Consider the following 19,886-nt stretch of genomic DNA (forward strand, 5'->3'; position numbering starts at 1 on the left):
TAATCGGTTTGGTTTGGATTGTGATTTAGTTTAGTTGTTAACCATAACCATAAATAGCCCTAACTACACTTAATAAGAGATAACATTTAACGTTTCTAAATAATTTAATAAAATTTGCATCTAGTGAGTTGATCTTTAAAAAGATGAAAAATTTCAAATTTAAGTTATTCTACATAGTAATATAGATGAGCATTCAACAAATAGAATCAAATTATGTGACCAAAATTTTTGATAGAGAACACTTGTTTTGATGTTTGTTAACAACCAAAAATGCTTATAAACAAAGTCTTTATAAGTCAAACTTCGCCAAAGCCATAGTTCATTTTACAATTTTATCGATAATGTATATTTTTTAAAAGTTAGAGAGGCTATTCCACGATTCAACAAACTATAAGGGGGAGTTTCGACGTTAATGAAAATAATTTACTATTGATGTCTAGGTTATACGAATTCGGGTCAAAATTCTTAAACCCTGCAACTCAATGCACAGATTCTTAAACCCTCACAAAATCAGCAGTCATCCAGGTATCAATGGCTACCGATTTCTCGTTTGAACAACCCAGCGATGAAGAAGTTGAATATGAGGAGAATGATGACAGTGAAGAAGAAGAACATGAAGTGGATGAAGATAATGAAGATGCCGACCCCAAACCTCGAACGAATAAGAAGCCGCAATCTCCATGGGACTTCTCTTCTTACTCTGAATCCGTTGCTGATGAACACAGCCACCGTAGAACAACTTCAATTGATTTCAAAATATCTAAGGCTCGTCAACAACTCTCTGCTCCTATAGCTAAACCAATCGAGGAAGATTCCGATTCCGACGATTCAGAACCTCACCGCCAGGTAAAACTGCTTACTGTTGCTCTAAAGTAACATCAGTGAAAGAGAGCTTTAATTTGTTCGAAAAGTTTGAATTTTTGTTGTTGAACTTTAATTTGTTCTGATTATGTTATTGGCAATATTTGAAGCTTAGTTGCTTAATTCTTTGGATAATTTCAGGAAGAGTACAGACCCGACGATGAAGATGGAGATGATGACGTAGATACGCATGTTGAAAAGAAACCATTTTTCGCCTCATCAGAAGGAGTTACATTTCATGCAAATTCGTTTATTGAGCTCCATATCTCTAGGCCGTTGCTTCGGGCTTGTGAAGCATTGGGTTACAGTAAGCCTACCCCAATTCAGGTGTCTTTCCTTGGCAGACTTTGAATGTAATTTATTACCATGAACATTGTCTGCATCTCTACTCTTGTGTTAATGTGTAGTACTTTTATGTAGGCGGCTTGCATTCCACTGGCTTTAACCGGTCGAGATATATGCGGTAGTGCTATAACAGGATCTGGAAAGGTGCAATTTTTTCATGTTTGATCCTATCTACTTATATTTAGCTAGTTGTCTTCGTTGGTTATGTTATGATGTATGCTCATTTTATATTCCTTTTGTCTCTTCAGACAGCTGCCTTTGCCTTACCGACACTCGAGAGACTGTTGTACCGTCCAAAAAATAGGCCTGCAATTAGGGTTCTTATTCTTACTCCAACAAGAGAGTTGGCTGTTCAGTAAGTTTCCTATTCTTTTTTAATAAATTTGTGCGAGAGTCATGAATGCTGCTTTTTCCCAACCTTGTTTTGTTCCCATTCATTATATATTCTGGTGTTTCCACTACCAGTCTACCTGTGTGTCAAAGTAGGTCCCCTTTTTTGTGTAACTGAAACTATTATCATTTTGCATCTGACTCCTGAACTGATAAAATAACTTATTTGGATTCCAAATTGCAGATACATTTTCTGACAAAATGAAATTCCATCCAGGAATACAGTGAACATTGATTCTTCAATGTTTATATAAGCTTTCTATGTCCAAACTTGTAATTTTATTAGTACAAATTTAGAGATGGAATTGTTTGCCCCTTGAATGAAAATTATATTCTACTTTGCCCCTAATTTATATACAAGCGAACTACCTTTTCTTTTGTATTGTATGTCATTGATTCTTCTCAAACCCTAATAGTTATTGACTGCTTTATGTCTTAATTGTGCTATCCAGGGTTCATAGTATGATAGGTAAACTTGCCCAGTTTATGCCAGATATCAGATGTTGTTTGGTTGTTGGTGGTCTGTCAACCAAGGTATGCTTAGCTCTTTCTTGATCCTTCCTAGGGAAAGCTTGAAGGTTGAGTTTGTGTCTCAGCTACTGCTTCCTACAATTATGGGAATACTCTATTTCAGGTGCAAGAGGCAGCCTTGAGAACAATGCCTGATATTGTCGTGGCCACTCCAGGACGTATGATAGATCATCTACGGAACTCCATGTCAGTTGATTTGGATGATCTTGCAGTATTGATTCTTGATGAGGCCGATCGTCTACTGGAGCTGGGTTTCAGTGCTGAAATTCGTGAGCTGGTAAGTCTTCAACATTGTGGTTTCCTTTTCTATAGAACAAGTTTTTGTTGTGTATGCATATGATATCATAACTATCTTAATAAATAACAGAATTGTACTTTTTTCAAATTTCAATAAACTTCCACTCTAATGCTAAGCTATACCTTCTATTCTGCAAGGAACTTTTTTAGTAGTTTCATTTACTGTAAAAACCTTTTTAGGTATAGAATATTACCTCATTGACTGTTTATTGAGTTTTAATCTATAAAGAAAAGGATGTCCAGAAGTTCCTTCCACTTCTGCCAATAATTGTTTTTTTGTTTTGGTGGGGGCTTGTAAATAATATGTCGTGGGCTGTATATAGGTTAGATTGTGTCCGAAGCGGAGACAGACCATGTTGTTTTCTGCGACAATGACTGAGGAAGTTGATGAGCTCATCAATCTCTCACTGAATAAACCTTTGCGCCTGTCAGCTGATCCATCTACAAAACGGCCTGCAACATTGACTGAAGAGTAAGGCATCAGCAAGTTCCACTTTACAATTAATATTTGTTTCCCTTTTTTCTTAAATGTAATCTCAATTGTTAAGTTCTTAAGTATGAAAGATTATGAAACATTGTCTACAGGGTAGTTAGAATACGGCGCATGCGTGAAGGAAATCATGAAGCTGTTCTCCTTGCACTGTGCACCAAGACTTTCACTTCCAAAGTGATTGTTTTCAGGTTTTCAGTTAGCTGTATCTAAAATAGTATTTTCTACTGTGGTATAGTATATTGTGTAGTCCATTTCATCCCCTGTAACATACATTATCTTTCAGGGTATGACTCTTCATAAATGTAGGACATTGCAACATAATTTCTCTTCTTTGATTATATCTTCTGGATTTCCACTTGCCTAATCTTTTGGTCCAGAAGGCTAAATTCTGTGGTTATCTTGGCAGTGGTACAAAGCAAGCAGCTCATCGGTTGAAAATTATATTTGGTTTACTTGGTTTCAAAGCAGCTGAGCTACATGGAAATCTTACGCAAGCCCAGCGTCTAGATGTATGTTCCATCAAGTTTGTTTTCTGGAATCATAAGAATAATTCTGTGGAGAAGTTCCTTACTAATTTTTATGTTTGTAGGCTTTGGAACTTTTCAGAAGACAGGAAGTGGATTTTTTGATTGCAACCGATGTTGCAGCTCGTGTAAGATAATTCTATCCAATTTGTTTTGTATGATTAATCTACGCATGAAGTTGTATAAAGTATGTACTATGCAGTGCTCCCCGTGTGTGTCCTGCTGACATCTGTATTTTTGCTGTGATTGTCAGAGCAGAACTATAATTGTCTTCTCTTATTTTACTTGACTCTTTTTGTTTCCTTTTTCAGGGACTTGACATTATTGGTGTTCAAACTGTTATAAATTTTGCGTGCCCACGTGATCTTACTAGGTAAAGTTGCAACTCTTCTTGCAAATGCCGTCTTTACTGACACTTAATGGCTGTGCTTACAATTTTTTTTAGTTGCCTTATCTTTTGCTGGCTTCATGATTTCTTTTTTTTTTTTGTTTTTACTGCTTATATTCCATTTCTTCTTTTGTTTATACTTCTACAAATGTATTCTGATAGTTTGTACAAGTAAACTCATCCCATACTTTATGCAGTCCTGATTTCCTTTTCCCTTGCAGTTACGTTCATCGAGTGGGTCGGACAGCTAGAGCTGGTAGAGAAGGTTATGCCGTTACATTTGTCACAGATAATGATAGGTCTCTTCTAAAAGCCATTGTAAGTATCCGTCTACTCTGTTTCAACATCTTTTAGCTGTGCCTGTTCAATCACTTGTGTCCTAGTCTACGAGTCATTTCATTCTGACTGGTGTGGAATTGTATGTTCAAAATCATTGACCAATTAGATTCTTGGTGTGTTTAGTATCTCATATCTGTTTAGTTCTGTTTAAAGCAGCAATGCATTCTTTCGATTTTGCTTTTTTTTGGGTGATAAGTTCATGATGATATTTTACTTAATCTCATGCATGTTAATTAGGTACTCCTTTATTTGATAAAAAAACGAAGTACTTTTTCAAAATTAAAGTTAAAATAATTGTATCTCTGACTATACGGTACCTGCATAACCATCTGTATTTTTTTTCTATGGAAATGTATTTTAGATTAAGTTAGATAAAACTGCATCTTTGGCACCATTTTACCTATCAATAAGAAATTGTGTTTTTGGAACCATTGGTTGGTTAGATGATTTCGTTGTGCTTGTTCTATTATCCTTTTCTTTTAATCTCTGGTTAAAGCAACGTAGTAAGTGTTTGATTTTCTTTTAAGAGTATGTGCTTATTGACCATTCACTTAATCTCAATTGTTTTGGTCATCAGTCGGGGTATAAAAATAAAAATCATTTTTCTGTCTATGCAAAATCTGGTAGAAGAACCAACTAGATGCACTAACTCCAAATTTTTCTATAGGCTGCTTGATATAAAGATGTGCTTATTCCCCGTCTTCCAAAAAAATAATGTTACAGGTTAAACGAGCTGGTTCAAGGCTAAAGAGTCGAATTGTAGCAGAACAATCTATAACTAAGTGGGCACAAGTGATTGAACAACTTGAGGATCAAGTGTCTGCAGTTATGCAAGAAGAGAGGTGTTATTTCATCACTAACTTTGTACTATATAAGATAACTGAAATTTATTTATTAACCAACTCAAATTTTTGTTACTTCAGGGAAGAGATGGCACTAAGAAAAGCTGAAATGGAAGCAAATAAGGTAATGTATCACAGTAAAGTTGGGACAACCCAACGATGAACAATTGCTTCATGTTGTAGAAGCCTGAAGACACCCTCCCTCTAAAAGATGAAATTCATTAAATAAATGCTGCACGGCTTAGTATGACCGATGATGTGGTGTTTTGACTTTGCAGGCAGAGAATATGATTGCCCACAGGGATGAGATTTATTCACGTCCTAAAAGGACATGGTTTGTCACAGAAAAGGAGAAAAAGCTAGTCCAAAAGGCAGCAAAGGTGATTTTTCATTTTGTTGTTCATCTGGTCTGCATTGCGTTTTATATAATGGCATGAAATCCTGTTCTGTTACTTATGATGCTTGTTCGTTTTGTTAGTCTTGTGACTTGTAGTCTCTTTTTGGTTTTGTCAAAGAACAACGCTTGAATTAAAATATTTTGGAATAATAATATTTTGAATAAAACTTGTGCTGTAATGATTGATTATAATCTTAGCTAATATGCAAATGCCATTCCAGGAGAATGCAGCAGCCAAAGAAAATGGTTCTCAGAGTAAGGTAATGAGTGCCGAACAAGCAGAAGACCTGAAGATGAAGGAAAAGAGGAAGCGAGAACGAGAGGTGCTAGTCATCCTGTGTGCTTTTTGTAATTTGAATGCAGAAATTCTGTTTGATTTTCTATTCATCCTTCTCATTGTTGAGCTGATTATTATAGAAAAATCTGCCGAGGAAGAAAAGAAGGAAGTTGGAGGCTGCTCGAGAGCAATTAGAAGATGAAGATGACTTGGATGATGTAAGTATCTCCTCTTCACTTATTTTCAACCTTGTTGCATATATCCTGTTATCTGAAATAACAGACTGTGTGGTCATCATCGTCTATAGCAATCTGTATATATAACTTTTCCATTCTGTATATTGCATCCTTTTATTTGGTTCAACTGATTCTAACAGCAACAATAACAACAGGGCAAAGACAAATCAAAGAAAGAGAAATCTGGAATTTCCTTAGTTGATCTTGCTTATCGTCGTGCAAAAGCAGTCAAGGCTGTGAACAAGGCAGTTGATGCTGGCAAGATTGTTAGGAAGGCCGGAAATAAACCAAAACCGAAAAGCAGAGCATCTGAATCAAGGACAGAAGAAATGCAGGATATTTTTCAAAATGATACGAGTGAGAGAAAACAAAGAAAACCACTTCATGCCGGTGGAAAGAAGAAGTCCTCATTCAAGAGCAAGTCACGGTACGACTCAAAATTTAAGAACTTCTCCCATATCATTGTTTATTAGAAGATAAATTAGTCCTCTATTAGCTTTCAAAAAGTAGTTTAATCTACGTCTGAAGGCAACGGTGATGTGGACTCTAGCTTTCTCATCATTTTTCTGTATTGGGATATTATTACATTATTTGAATGTGCAGGTACAAGAGGAGGTAAACACTTGCAAAAAACCATGACAATCATCTGGAAATCAAGTTACTGAAACGAGGTAGACTCATCAAACATGACTACCCCATCGTAACAAAGGATGGATTATGTAAACACTTACTCGAGATCTCACTTATCAGATTCCCCCGTGGAAGACAATTTAGTCTGAAGAATTCGCCCCGACTTGTACCAAGACAAGTAGCTTCTTAGAGTGTTGCTGATATTGAGCTTGTAGCTTTATTTTAAGAGTAGGTCCCCAGTTCTTAGTTTCAGTTTTGCAGAGAGTGTATTTTATCTCATTAGTATTTGTTTTGTTTAAGACTGAGTACTCGATGCATCTGTACATGTATTCGATTTTGACAAATATTTACGATATTGTTGCTAATATCTTCACCAAAATGAATTCTAATTTTCTCCTTGTCGTTTTTCATTAAAAATAATAATTAATTAGTGTATTTTCTTGTGAATATTTTATTTTTTAAATAGACTGTTTTATTAGCGCTTAAACATGTACTTTGTGTTGTCACCCCTTCTTAAATAAAAAACTAAATTTAAACTGTGTTTTAATTCAAAATTTATTTTGTTAACTATCGTCATGATTTGGTTCTCGTGATATAATCTCCGCATTTTTATGATCCTAGTGTTACTGTAACTTGTTCGGGATCCTTACGTTGTTCACGACTTAAAAAGAAAAATATTATCGTCCTTTATTTGATTAATTAGGACATTAGGTGGTTTTCGAAACCGACATTGAAGGGATTAAATTTGACTCACGCATTATGAGGTCCATTTGAATATGGTGCAACCAACAAGATTTTCTCAGTTTTACAGCATTTCAAGGATCTATTCTTTCTTATGAAATTGTTAAATTTATGTGATATTATTTAATCAAATGTCGAAATCTATGAAATAAAGGAAGACTTTATTATATTTATGATTAAACACTCGTTAACATGATTTAAATTAACAATTTGTATTATCCTTCTTCCCCTAAGATAGTCAGGGATACACCGTTCAACCGAATAAGGAACAAAGGAAAGTAAAAAACCCTCGATAAGAAAAAATAATTAGTTGCTGTCACCTATCGGAACTCAGATGGGATGTGGAGTACTATTCTATCACAGCGAGACAGGGCAGAATAGAAAGCATTCCCCAGTTACAAGTACTTTTTGTTTGTACCCATTCTTAATTTCTTTTTTAAAAAAAAAACGATTTTCAGATTTGGTTGATATATTAATTTAATTTTTTTTTAAAAAATTATCTCATAATTATTTAATTCTCGTGATATAATATCCATATAATTATAATCCTAATATTAGTATATCTTGTTCAAATCAAGGGAGAAAAATATTTTCGTCCTTCCTTTGCTTAGTTGATGAACATAAACATATAACATAAAATTAGCTCTATAAATTATTTTTAAAAAAAATTTCATCAACAGGAGTCAAGAGCCCGTATTGAAGCCCAGGCCCAAAACCCGAATTTTCTCCAAACTCAACCTCTATAAATTCATTACCTCTTTGTTATTTATTCATTAATGTTGTATAAAAAGACTTCTATTGATCTTACAACCTTAGTTGAATGTTTTATCAGAATAATCATTTTTACTCTTTAAATATTGTATAATGCATCAATTATTCTAAAATATTTATATCATTTGAGAGCGTGGGTAATTGACTTTCAAGGTCCTTGGGACGATCAATTGCCTTAGAGATACTCTTTATCAGTTTCGTGATTAATAACTTTGTCTAGTAATTAACTTCAATATTGTACATTTACCGGTTATTATGGTACTATAAATTTAATACTATCGTTAAATTCATGATTGACTACATTTTCTACTTGAAAGCTCTTATATAATGAGATTTTCACATAATAAAACAAATGTTAACTTCTCAAACTCTTGAAAACATTACATAGGCCCATGTTATTAAATGCAATATTTGAAATTTATTTCCTGAGGCCACATATTCATACTCAATACCCATAATAAAGTAATTAAAGGAGTTCTTTTCCTTCTTTTTTTTTTCATGCCCCTTTTATACAACAACTTCAAAAATATAAAGACAAGTCTCCCATTGCACAATTTTTTTTGTTTTCCATACCCGAATAGAGTCATGAGACTCGTGCTCCCGGCCTCAAACTTGACGAGTTTTCAACTATACACTTGATATCCGCGCAATTTCAAAGGGCACGGAGAGTAGTAGTAGTGTTAGTAGACTGAGGAGGAGGATTTGTAAGCATGTGAACCACTTCCCTCATGCTAGGCCTAGCACAACTCTCTTCTTCAACACACATCATAGCAATCTTGAACAAATTGACAACACTTGCAAGAGGGTAACTATGTAGCCTCGAGTCAACGACTGCTAAAACTGAGGCTGCATCAGACGGTTGAGATAATTCGGACATTGTTTTATTCACCCATCTCACTATATCTACACCGTCCCCGAATTCACCTACTGGCTTGTGACCTGTGATAAGTTCCAACAGTACAACTCCAAAACTGTATACATCACTCTTTTGGTCAACTTTCAATGTGTATGCATACTCTGTTTCATATCCAAACAAAAATGCACCTCAGAAACACATTAATTGAGCAATTTAATGTATTGGACAAAAGTTTTAAATAGATTTTGTCCTGGAGCATAGCTTTTAAAATCATACTATTTTTAACCCAAGTTCAGTAAATTCTAAAAGTTCATAGGTCTTGGTAATTGGTACTAAAAGTTAGTGAAATGTATCTTTCATGAAATAGGAAAATGTTGACCAATAACACAGGTGCATAAAAGGACTTAAGAGTCTATTTTGCTCGGATTCTTCAAAAAAATGATGTTGCATTACTTTTAGAGGATCCGACATGTACCCTATTTACATTTTTTAAGACTTTGAGCAACATAGCTTAAGGTTATATGCACAATAACATACAAACTTTATAGTATCATCATAATTTAATCTATTGTAGCAAGTTATTAGTATCATATTTTAAGATTATCATTAAATTTTACATGCAACTACATTGTATGCGATCTAATTGTATAAATATGATGACCATATGAGCCAGCAATAAAAGAAAACTAATACGGAAATTCAAAATTGTATAAATATGATAAATATTGTAACCGTAGTAGTTTACCTGGAGCAATGTAACCATATGAGCCAGCAATAGAGGACATGCACTCTGATGCACCAGCATCCTGCAAGAATTTGGCGAGGCCGAAATCAGCAACATGCGCTTCGTAATCGGAATCCAGCAGAATATTATTGGACTTGACATCTCTGTGAATAATCGAAGGTGAACAATCATGGTGCAAATAACACAATCCTTTTGCAGCTTCCACAGCAATACGGTACCTTGTCTCCCATTTCAAATGTGCCCCTTTGGCACCATGTAACATTTCACCTAAGCTCCCATTTGACATGTATTCGTACAACAACAAGTTTGTGTCTTTGTTTGAGACATATCCCAGTAATCGTACGATGTTTCTGTGCCGGATCCTTCCTAGTGTTTGGATTTCAGCTGAGAATCCGTGATCATGGTGTCCGGTTCCTCGGCCTACAAGTTTCTTTATTGCAACGTCGATGCCATTTGACATAGACCCTCGGTACACAACACCAGCTCCACCTTTCCCAATTATGTTCTCCTCTTTTAAACACTCCAAAACATCGTCAGCTCTGAAATCAAGTTTCTGGAATGCTGTTAACTTCCAAAGTTGCGAATTCTTGAATTTCTCCTTCTTGATGAACAGCACGGTAACTGCCAACAGCAATGCAACAGTGACTAAGATGATTATTGTAATCACCAATTGGGTAGTTGTGAACTTCCCGGCATGGATTTTAAGCGCGTTTTGTGGTGAATTGGAAGCTGACGGGCAAAAAGTAGCATGAGGCGAGCAGAGTTTTGGATTTCCTACAAAGTAAGTGTCATTGAAGAACTTAAGTTGTCCGTTGGTCGGTCTCCTTCCAGAGAGATCATTGTAAGAAAGATCCAAAACTGTCAAGCCATTCATCACTCCGACTTCTCCAGGAATGGCGCCACTCAGTTGGTTTCTTGACAAGTTCAGCGCGTTCAAGCTATTTAACTTGGTGATTTCTTTTGGCACTTCACCAACCAGTTGGTTTCTGCTCAAGTCAACCAGTGTTAGCTCTGAACAAAGCGCAATTGAACTCGGGATTTCACCTGTTAAATTGTTGCCACTCAAGTTGATGGTCACGAGTTTATTCAAACTCGCAATTTCTTGAGGAATCTCACCAGATAATCTGTTCACATCAAGTGACAGAGTGACTAGATTCTTCAAGTTCCCTAATGATGGAGGAATGTTCCCCGTGATCCAGTTGTTGGAAAGTACAAGTTTAGTGAGATTGTTCGCGTTTATCTCCGTTGGCAGCTCACCAGTGAAATAGTTGTTGTCAAGTTCAAGCATATCCAATGCAGGTAACTTGAAAAAACCAGCTGGAATAGTACCATTTAAGTAATTCTTCCTAACGCGAATTCGAGTAAGCGATTTGCACTCACCAAGTTGTTCAGGAATTGGGCCAAAGAAGTAATTCTCCATTAGAATCAGTGTCTTTAACTTCCCTCCTTTACACAAATCAGGTGGTATCCTTCCAGTAAAATGATTAATAGAAATATCCAGAAACAAAAGCCTCCCGTTTCGCCCAAGATTTTCGGGCAATTCAAGAGTAAAATTGTTTCCCCAAATCTGCAACACTTCAAGATTCGGAAGGTCACCAATAAAAGAGGGAATTGGACCATGCAAGTTGTTTCTAAACAAGTTAATCAATGTCAATTTCTGCAACTTCACAAAACTCTCTGGTATTTCTCCGGTCAGTTGGTTAAACGACAAATCAAACGACATCAAACTCTCTAAACCAGATAGTTCAGAAGGTATGTGACCTGTAAATCATAAATGAATCCAAGATTTAAGTTTTACGAATTCAAGGTTCTAAAATTTATCAGATGCATGACTCCAAAACTTTATATACATAATATTTTGCACATATACACCTATGTTATACAAGAACCTCTCTATTAACACTCATACTCTTAACATCATTCACTATTAACACAGTTTTTCTCAAAGAGACTTTTCATGCTATTCTCACTCCATTCACTTATACAACTATTACTATTGAGTAGTTTAACACAATTTGATGTTCAGTCTAACATCTTTCCTTGTAACAATATTTAACCATGACAACTACTCTATTCGGACAAACGTCGTTATTACAGAGAGATTTGATTGTATAACTAAACAAAGAGTGAGTTCATGAAATACCTGTAAGTCTGTTCACTTGTAGAAACAAAGAATGCAACTTCTTCAAATTTCCAAGACTTGGAGGAACTTCACCATCAAGATTACAATTTCCAAGATCAAGAAGTTTAAGTGTACTAATATTACCAAACTCAGATGGAATACCCCCTTCATAACTATTATAGTAACCCAATCTAAGTTCTTCAAGATTTGGTAACAAAGCCAAACTCTTTGGTATTTTCCCAGTAAGTGAATTTCCCTCTAAACCCAACCACTTTAAACTTACAATATGGGAATAAACTTCTGGTATTTCACCATGAAAATAGTTTCCACCAAGATGTAAAGTTTCTAAATTTTTCAACTTTACAACCTCAATAGGAAGTTCACCAGTGAAATTGTTGTTATAAATGTCAAAAGATTCAAGCTTTATTAACCCCAACAGGATTTCTCTTGGAAAAGGACCAGAAAAATTGTTGTAAGAAAGATTAACATGTTTAATAGAAGAAAGTTGTGACATTTCTAAAGGGAGTGTACCAGTAAGATTATCACCAAAAATAGTAAGATTTTCAAGATTTTGTAAAAGACCAATTTCAGGTGGAATAGTACCAAATAGAGGAACATTAGTGATGTTAATAGATATAACATGAGAGTTATTGTTACATGTAATACCAGAAAAAGAACAATGGGAAAAAGGGTAATTTTTTGTGTTGTTGTTCCAATCAAGAAGTGCAGAAGTTCCAGGAGCAACCATGGATTCTTTGAGCTTCAAAAGGGCTTCAAGATCAGAGTTTGCATTAATGGTGAAAACAAAAAAGATGAAAATTTGGAGGAAAAGGGATATTTTTTTGGGTAGTGACATTGTTGACACTGTTAGTTTAGTCTGGTTTGTAGAAAATTTAAGATAGGTTTATAGGCTATTTGAAGTGTTGAGTTTTTAGTACTGTTGCATTTGGCCAAAGTGGAAAGGAGAATCAAAATTTTACTTTTTGGCTTTGAATATATGTGTATGCTGTAGCAGTGGAAACAAAGTGAAGATACCTCATGGAGTGGTAAATTCCTACTGGTAACACTCTTTTTTTATTCTGTTCGATCTTAATCGAAAGGTCTAAAGTTAAAATATTTTGATACAGAGCTTCTTTGTTAGAAAATAATTTATCTTTAACACTTTTTAATATAAATACAAATTAATCAACTATCAATATAAATATTAGATAATAAAAAAAATTACACAATTTTCTTTTTTCTAATAATATTTTTCAAAAACTAGCCATAAACTCTTTACTAATCAAATGATTTATAAACACCAAAATGAGGAGTTAGATTATAAATTTAAAAAGTTTTGCTTATCGTAATTTAAAAAGTCAAACATTGTTACATAAATTGAGATATTGAAAGAGTACATGGCTTTGTGAAACTAATAATTCCAATTCATGCTAAAAATATTAGTTTGAGGTTAAATCATTATTTATAATTTATGGTATTTAATTGTTCAATCAAATTCGAATCGAACTCAATAATTTGCGTTTAAATTTTATATTGATTGGTTAAAAAAGGTCATGTGATATATGTATATAGATGCAAGTAAAATGATTGTAGCAGCAGACTTTAAGAAGCAATGGTTAGATAAGAAAAACAGAGTAAAATTACTGACGGCTTCTCTTAACTTCTTTTGATGATTGACGCTTCTGAGTCTGTCAGCTAAAATTTTATACTAGAAAATAACAAAAATAATATCTTTATTTTTGGATTATTTCAAAATAGTTTATTATGTATATCTCTTTGTCACTTTGGTACTCTAAATTTATTAAAATGAGCACTTCCAGTAATAAATTTGAGTAATTTGCGATTTGCACTCTAATTTCCTTAATTTGTTACTTAACCATAAAAAAAATCTCCTTTTTAAAATTCTTTTTATTTACAAGAATAAAATAAAAAAGAAATAGTCATAACTCATATATTTAAAGTTGGTATTCAATGTTTATGCTATTTTTAAAAATATCTATTTATTGTATTAGTGTATATTTTTATATGATTTGAAAGAGCTATTTTGTTATTTCACTTATTATCATTGATTTTATAGCTACAATGATTGGTGTAACTATTAATCAAAGCAACGATCAACTATTGATTATTACTGAATAATTATTTTTAATTTTATCTAATATATAATTTTATCTCGTGATTTTAACATTCGAATCTCTGCACATCTTTCTTGCGTGTGTATCTCTATACTATTAAACTATTTTTGCTTTCAAACCTCCCATAATGAATATTGGAGCGTTGTTATAGTTCAAACACTCCAATATTTATTATCATATCTTATAATTATTTAGTAATTTTTTTTCATTTTTTACTTTGGTTGGATGGGGTGGGTGGGGATGGGGGTTAAATGGTGGTTGTAGGGCCCATTTACAAAGTCTGTATGTGTCCTTTGGGTAAGAGACACACTGTGATTTTGGCATTGCGTAAAAAGTCCACTCTTTTTGTTCTCTTCTTCCTATCCAACCAATCTAAACATCTTTTTCATAACTGCCCCACCATTTTCTGAATTTCAGCATGGTCATTTTAATTGTTTTTGGATTCGAATTAAAATATATATATATATATATATATATATATATATGGTAAGGAGCATTATTTTAGATGAATCGTGTTTCAATATAAATAACAAATAACATATTATTTTTCTTTTTACTAGAATATCAATAATATAGTGTTTCGTCCGTTCATTTTTATTGTCTCAAATTAACTTGATCTTGTCTTGTTTCAGTTCGATACTCAATTTAAAAAAGCAAGTAAGATTTTTTTGTATCTTTTACTCTTAAACATAAATATGTTCAATGTATCAAACTATTATTTAATATAGTGATAGTAAACATGTCATGTGAAAAGTTAAACTGACAAGATGTGACATTTTCTTTTAAATAGACTAATAAAAAAAATAAATTTTAAAAGAAATAAATAGAGTTATAATTTAATACTAGTTAATAATATACACACTAATCCAATACTTTTATAGTTGACCCAAATTGATTAGTTGTTATTGTATCTAATTGTGATTAACGGAATGAGAAATCGTCAAAAGAGAAAATAAAAGGTTATACGCACTTTGTCTCTTCTTAAAATTTAAATTTAAAGTACAACTTTTTTCTTATTCTTGTCTATAAATTATTGTGAAAATCAAGTCTGAGACCTTGCATCGTACAAATATTTTTTGGAGATTGCACTCCTATATCTTTTTTATAAAATAATGCAGATACAGAATATTAGGCGGAATTTTTTTTTTTAAAAAAAACAAAGCTAATTGTAGTTTACGCTAAAACTAACACTAATAAGTCATTCCGTAGTTAGTTATTTCAGGATTATTATTTTATCGTTTATGTATAATAAAAAAATAATAAAGTCACGTGATAAATTTTTATCTATATCAAATTTAAAATAAATTTATTTTATAATTAATTATCTCTCGTACCATATCAATCCAAATATTCTTCTCAACCAAAAGGTTATCCAAACTTATGGATTATCTTTTTCCATTGAATTATTTTTGACAACATTGTTTTCAAGAACTATCAAATCCCAATCCAAATGTTGAAAAGAATTTTACTTGCTGGATGACACTCACTTATAATATATATATATATATATATATATATATATATATATATATATATATATTTATTTATTTATTTTTAAAAAGGAGGTTAATTTTAGGTCGTCCTTGTTGCACGAGGCAATATTAATGGGCAACCAATAATTTTTTTGTTTTTGTAAATATATATGCTATACAGAATAAAGTAACTTTGTGTTACTACTTTAATACTTTATACTTCATATAATACTATAAAAAGAAGAAAAAATAATAATATCAAATAACTACTATTATATATTAAAGAGAATTTATATGCGGCAGAAATTGTGTCCAAAAAAAAGTAGAATATATTCCATATTTTATTTTTTTACCTTTGAACGATTTAATCCACTATGAAAGCTAAGGTAGAATAAATTCTTATTCTTTATACAAAAGTCTTTAGTGGGTATTTTTACATTTAGGTATTAGAATCTAAGAATAAATTAAATACTTCTTCCATTTTGCAAATCCAAATTGGGTGATGTTCCATTTCTTAGAGTTTAAAGAATATATATTTACTTTATAATAATTATTTTAATTGGATATTTTATAGACCTAGCTAATGATTTATCTATTGGCAAGTTTAGTTTTGTTAATTTATGTTCTTAGAATGTTACATTAGAAGACACGTTACTGTTTGACCTAACAAATACAAACAAGTTGTGAATTAACTAATCATTAATATTGCAATTATAATATAAAGAATATAAAAAGTCAACAAATAAATGTAGGAAAAACGAATATATTTAAGGGAAAACAGAAAGTGAGAGCAAGAGAATCTATATATTAATAGATGAGCAAAATATAAATAAATCATAATTCACGTACACTTCTATGTACCTTTTTGTAATGTATTCTAAATAACTTCTTCAAAAAATAGAAGCAATAGTATTAAATTATATTTTTATATAGAGCACCAAATGATTATTAAACAACTTATTATTGATTTGATTTCATAAATTGTTATTAATAAATTTGGTTGTGTCTAATGAGTATCTTACAACTCCTGCGATAGTAAAGGCAAGATTTTCATCATTTGAAAAGATAAATAAACACGATAATAGTATCCATATAAGTGAGATGAGTCAAATATAAACGGATCGAATCACATATAAGCAACTAAAATATTCAACTCCACCTCAACCCAAACAATAAATTGAGTAACTATATGTTTGACATAACATTAAAATATAAGTATGCGGAAATATATTTTTTAAACCTATAATTATGGGTCTTATTAGTGTCATTGTTATATATAAACGTTATTTAATTTTTGAAACTAACAAAGGAATAATTTTGAATTGATCATATTGTAGCAATAGAATTTGCGTCGAGAAAATAATTATCAAGATTGAAAAATATCGCGACAATTGTATTTATTTATAAATTTTAAATAATTACTCTTATTTATTTGATCTTACTTATAATTATATTATTCATTAATCGAATATAAATTTAAACTAGAGGTGGCATTCGGTGTTTCGGTTCGATTTTTATTTTTTTTCCTGGTTTTTTCGGTTTTCGATTTTTGTAAATTGTGTACCGAATACCAAACTGAAATATTTCGATTCGGTTCGATTTTTGTTAATTCGGTTCGATTTTTATTAATTTAGTTCGATTTTTTATTTTGGTTTTTTAATGGACCTGAGACGGCGCGACTGCTGGCTGCTTGATGGCGGACAGTGCGGCTACTGGCTGCTTGATGACGGACGGCACGACTACTGACTTCTTGATGGCAGAGGCGCGGATGCTGCTGCTGCTGCTTCTGGCGAACAGCACGGCTGCTGCTGGCGCTTCTGGTGGACGGTGTGGCTGCGGCTGCTGCTTCTGGCTGGCGGAAGAGGAGAAGAGGAAGAAGAGGATTATGAAAGAGTCAAGAGGAAGTCATGAGAAAAATGAAAAAGAGAGGAATAGGGCAATAGGCCATAGGGTTTCTTTTTTAAAAAAAATTTATTTAATATTAATAATTATTAATTAATATAATATAAATTATAGAATAATATTTCGGTTTAAACCGAAATACCGAAAACCAAAATAATACGTACCGAAAACCGAATCGAAATACCAAAAAATACAAAAAGTAAATCGAACACCGAACCAAAAATCGAAATACCAAAATCGAAATTCTAAAAAAATTTGGTTCGATTCGGTATTTCAGTTTTTCGGTGTTTATGCACACCTCTAATTTAAACGCTTGACTTAAAATGAGTATGAGAGAATGATTTTTTTGAATTTTAATTATAAAAACTTAAAACATTGTAAGTTTTACTTAATTTTATAAAAATAGAAAAGAAATTTATTTTTAATATCTAATGAAATATTATAAATCCCAATAGATTTTCAAACAAAACAATTTTTCATTTATTTACAAATAAAAATGAAAATCAGATGAAAACAGGTAGAAAACATTATTACCTGGAATCAAACCCGCGATACCTAGCACTTAGATAACAAATTTTTGAACAATATTTACCGCTGAAGCAAGCCCTTGGCTTATGTTCAGGGGATCTATCACTTAGTATATACATATAAATAAAAAAATATTAATCATGTATATGTTATGTAATTTTTTCATTGAAACCCCTTGGATCCACGTAAATCAGCCCCTAGTCTCTTGACAATGGATTTGTTGATTAAGATCAAGTGGAAGAATTAAGAGGGTTTGTGTATGGCCTAATGGGGTGGCTTAACTACTGCTAGCGCTACCAAGGAAATAAAGAGATTAACGAGGATGTTATAAATCATATAAAAATTGGGATCGGTGAAATAGAAGTTCATATCTAATGTATGCGTATCAAAAGACTTATAAGTAAGTATTAGAAAGATGATTAGATCAGATCAATTATGTTATATGGGATGATAATATCTACTCTTTTTATATCTATTTTTGCGATTATACCAATATGATATTTAAGTAATGGAAAAGAACTAAAAGAACGAGTTCATTATTAATTGAGTTCTAAATCACGCCTCTAAAATTTCTCAACTATCAAAAAAGAAAACGATGGTTTTCAAACGAGCTATCATGCAACATCAAGAATAGTTTGACTAGCCATGTAGCCCATGGGCTAGATGTGCACATGCACTTATTCCAAAAATTATTTGCTAAATTTGTGTTGTGTGGCAGAGTTGAGCCAACTACCTATAATAGCTAAAATCGATTTGGTCATATAGTTAATCATCTCAACTTGAGACTTGAATAAATATTCTTCCCCTACAACAAATTTCACTTCGATTTGTAATTTAAGGCGGATAGTTGACAATGACTAATATAATCAAGCTAAAAAATTTAGATCAAAAATTATATTTAAACACAGTTAATAAAATATCTAGTATCGATAACTCTGATTTCAACTAATAATTGCAGGGAAAAGGAATCAAATGGGTCGTGGCATCTGGTTCATATGCAACATATTCACTTCATGAACCAATGGCTATAAATTCGTTTTGTCTGTAAGAACAATAAGTTCGAATCAAACTTTATCAACTTCAATGTCTCAATCTAATGGCTAAATTATTATTTTTTTAATTATATCAAATTAAAATAGATCGAACAAATGATTTCAATTAATCTTTTTATAGATTATACAGTTAAAAAAGATTAATAACTTCTGATTAAAAATGAAAGAATTTTAACTTATATTCCCTATCCTTATACTAGTAAAATCAAAATAATATCCTGTCGCGGCACCAAACTGTCACATTTATCTATTTTATTTATATTTACTGTATTAAATTAGGTGCACAGCCTATTTATATTGTTACTGGCTCTTTACAATTCCACCAACTCTACTTTATTTTATTTTTATTTAGCATAGTTTCGAAAATTCGTAAAAGTGTACAAGTTTAATATTTATTTTTTAAAAGTTAAATTATTTTAAATGATTTAATTAAATATTGAATAAATACTTGATAAAAATAAATAATTTCCATCAAGTTTTGGATTACTCGCAAATAACCCTCGAAAACACTTTTTGTAGCCCATGGTCTAGAAAAAATTATTTACCATTTATATTAATAATATTTCTTTTTTACTTGATCACTTTTATTTCATTTATAATACAAGTTTAATTCATACTAGAAAGAACAATTTTTTATTCACATATAATACAAATCCTAATGTTAGATAATTCATTTATCACACATTTTAATACACTTATAATTCAATGTGTCAAATTTTTACCAAACAACATAATATATTTTTAAAAACAAATATTATTCATACACAATTCATATATATTGCATACATAATTCACTTTTAATACATATTGCAGATTAACATAGTACTGCTATAACTGATAATAAATAAAAAATATTATTAAAATCAGTAATTATTTATTAAAATGTACGAATTCATGTAATTTTTTCCTTATTATTATATTCGCGTCATTGAATATACATACATGATACAACTTAAAGTCGAATAAGACGATGATCCAGAGCTATATATTCTCTCTTTCGAAGATGGTATGC

At 31.9% G+C, this 19,886-nt stretch overlaps 2 protein-coding genes across 2 annotated transcripts; one reads left to right on the forward strand and one right to left on the reverse strand.

The window, feature by feature from the left end:
• Positions 1-410: 410 nt before the first annotated feature.
• Positions 411-6,939, forward strand: LOC101266117 (DEAD-box ATP-dependent RNA helicase 28). Its single transcript, XM_004238321.5, has 19 exons — positions 411-846; positions 1,003-1,188; positions 1,282-1,350; positions 1,455-1,561; positions 2,049-2,130; positions 2,231-2,404; positions 2,748-2,896; positions 3,010-3,105; positions 3,324-3,426; positions 3,507-3,569; positions 3,753-3,814; positions 4,051-4,147; positions 4,892-5,010; positions 5,092-5,134; positions 5,289-5,390; positions 5,629-5,730; positions 5,825-5,902; positions 6,076-6,347; positions 6,524-6,939. The coding sequence occupies exons 1-19, from the start codon at positions 532-534 to the stop codon at positions 6,537-6,539; spliced, it is 2,235 nt and encodes a 744-aa protein (XP_004238369.1). The 5' UTR covers positions 411-531; the 3' UTR covers positions 6,540-6,939.
• Positions 6,940-8,403: 1,464 nt separating this feature from the next.
• CLV1 (receptor protein kinase CLAVATA1) lies at positions 8,404-12,910 on the reverse strand. Its single transcript, XM_004238322.5, has 3 exons — positions 11,807-12,910; positions 9,664-11,424; positions 8,404-9,079 (listed from the first exon to the last, which is right to left on the reverse strand). The coding sequence occupies exons 1-3, from the start codon at positions 12,639-12,641 to the stop codon at positions 8,715-8,717; spliced, it is 2,961 nt and encodes a 986-aa protein (XP_004238370.1). The 5' UTR covers positions 12,642-12,910; the 3' UTR covers positions 8,404-8,714.
• Positions 12,911-19,886: the final 6,976 nt, after the last annotated feature.

This window comes from Solanum lycopersicum, chromosome 4, assembly GCF_036512215.1.
Source record: "Solanum lycopersicum chromosome 4, SLM_r2.1".
NCBI lineage: Eukaryota > Viridiplantae > Streptophyta > Magnoliopsida > Solanales > Solanaceae > Solanum > Solanum lycopersicum.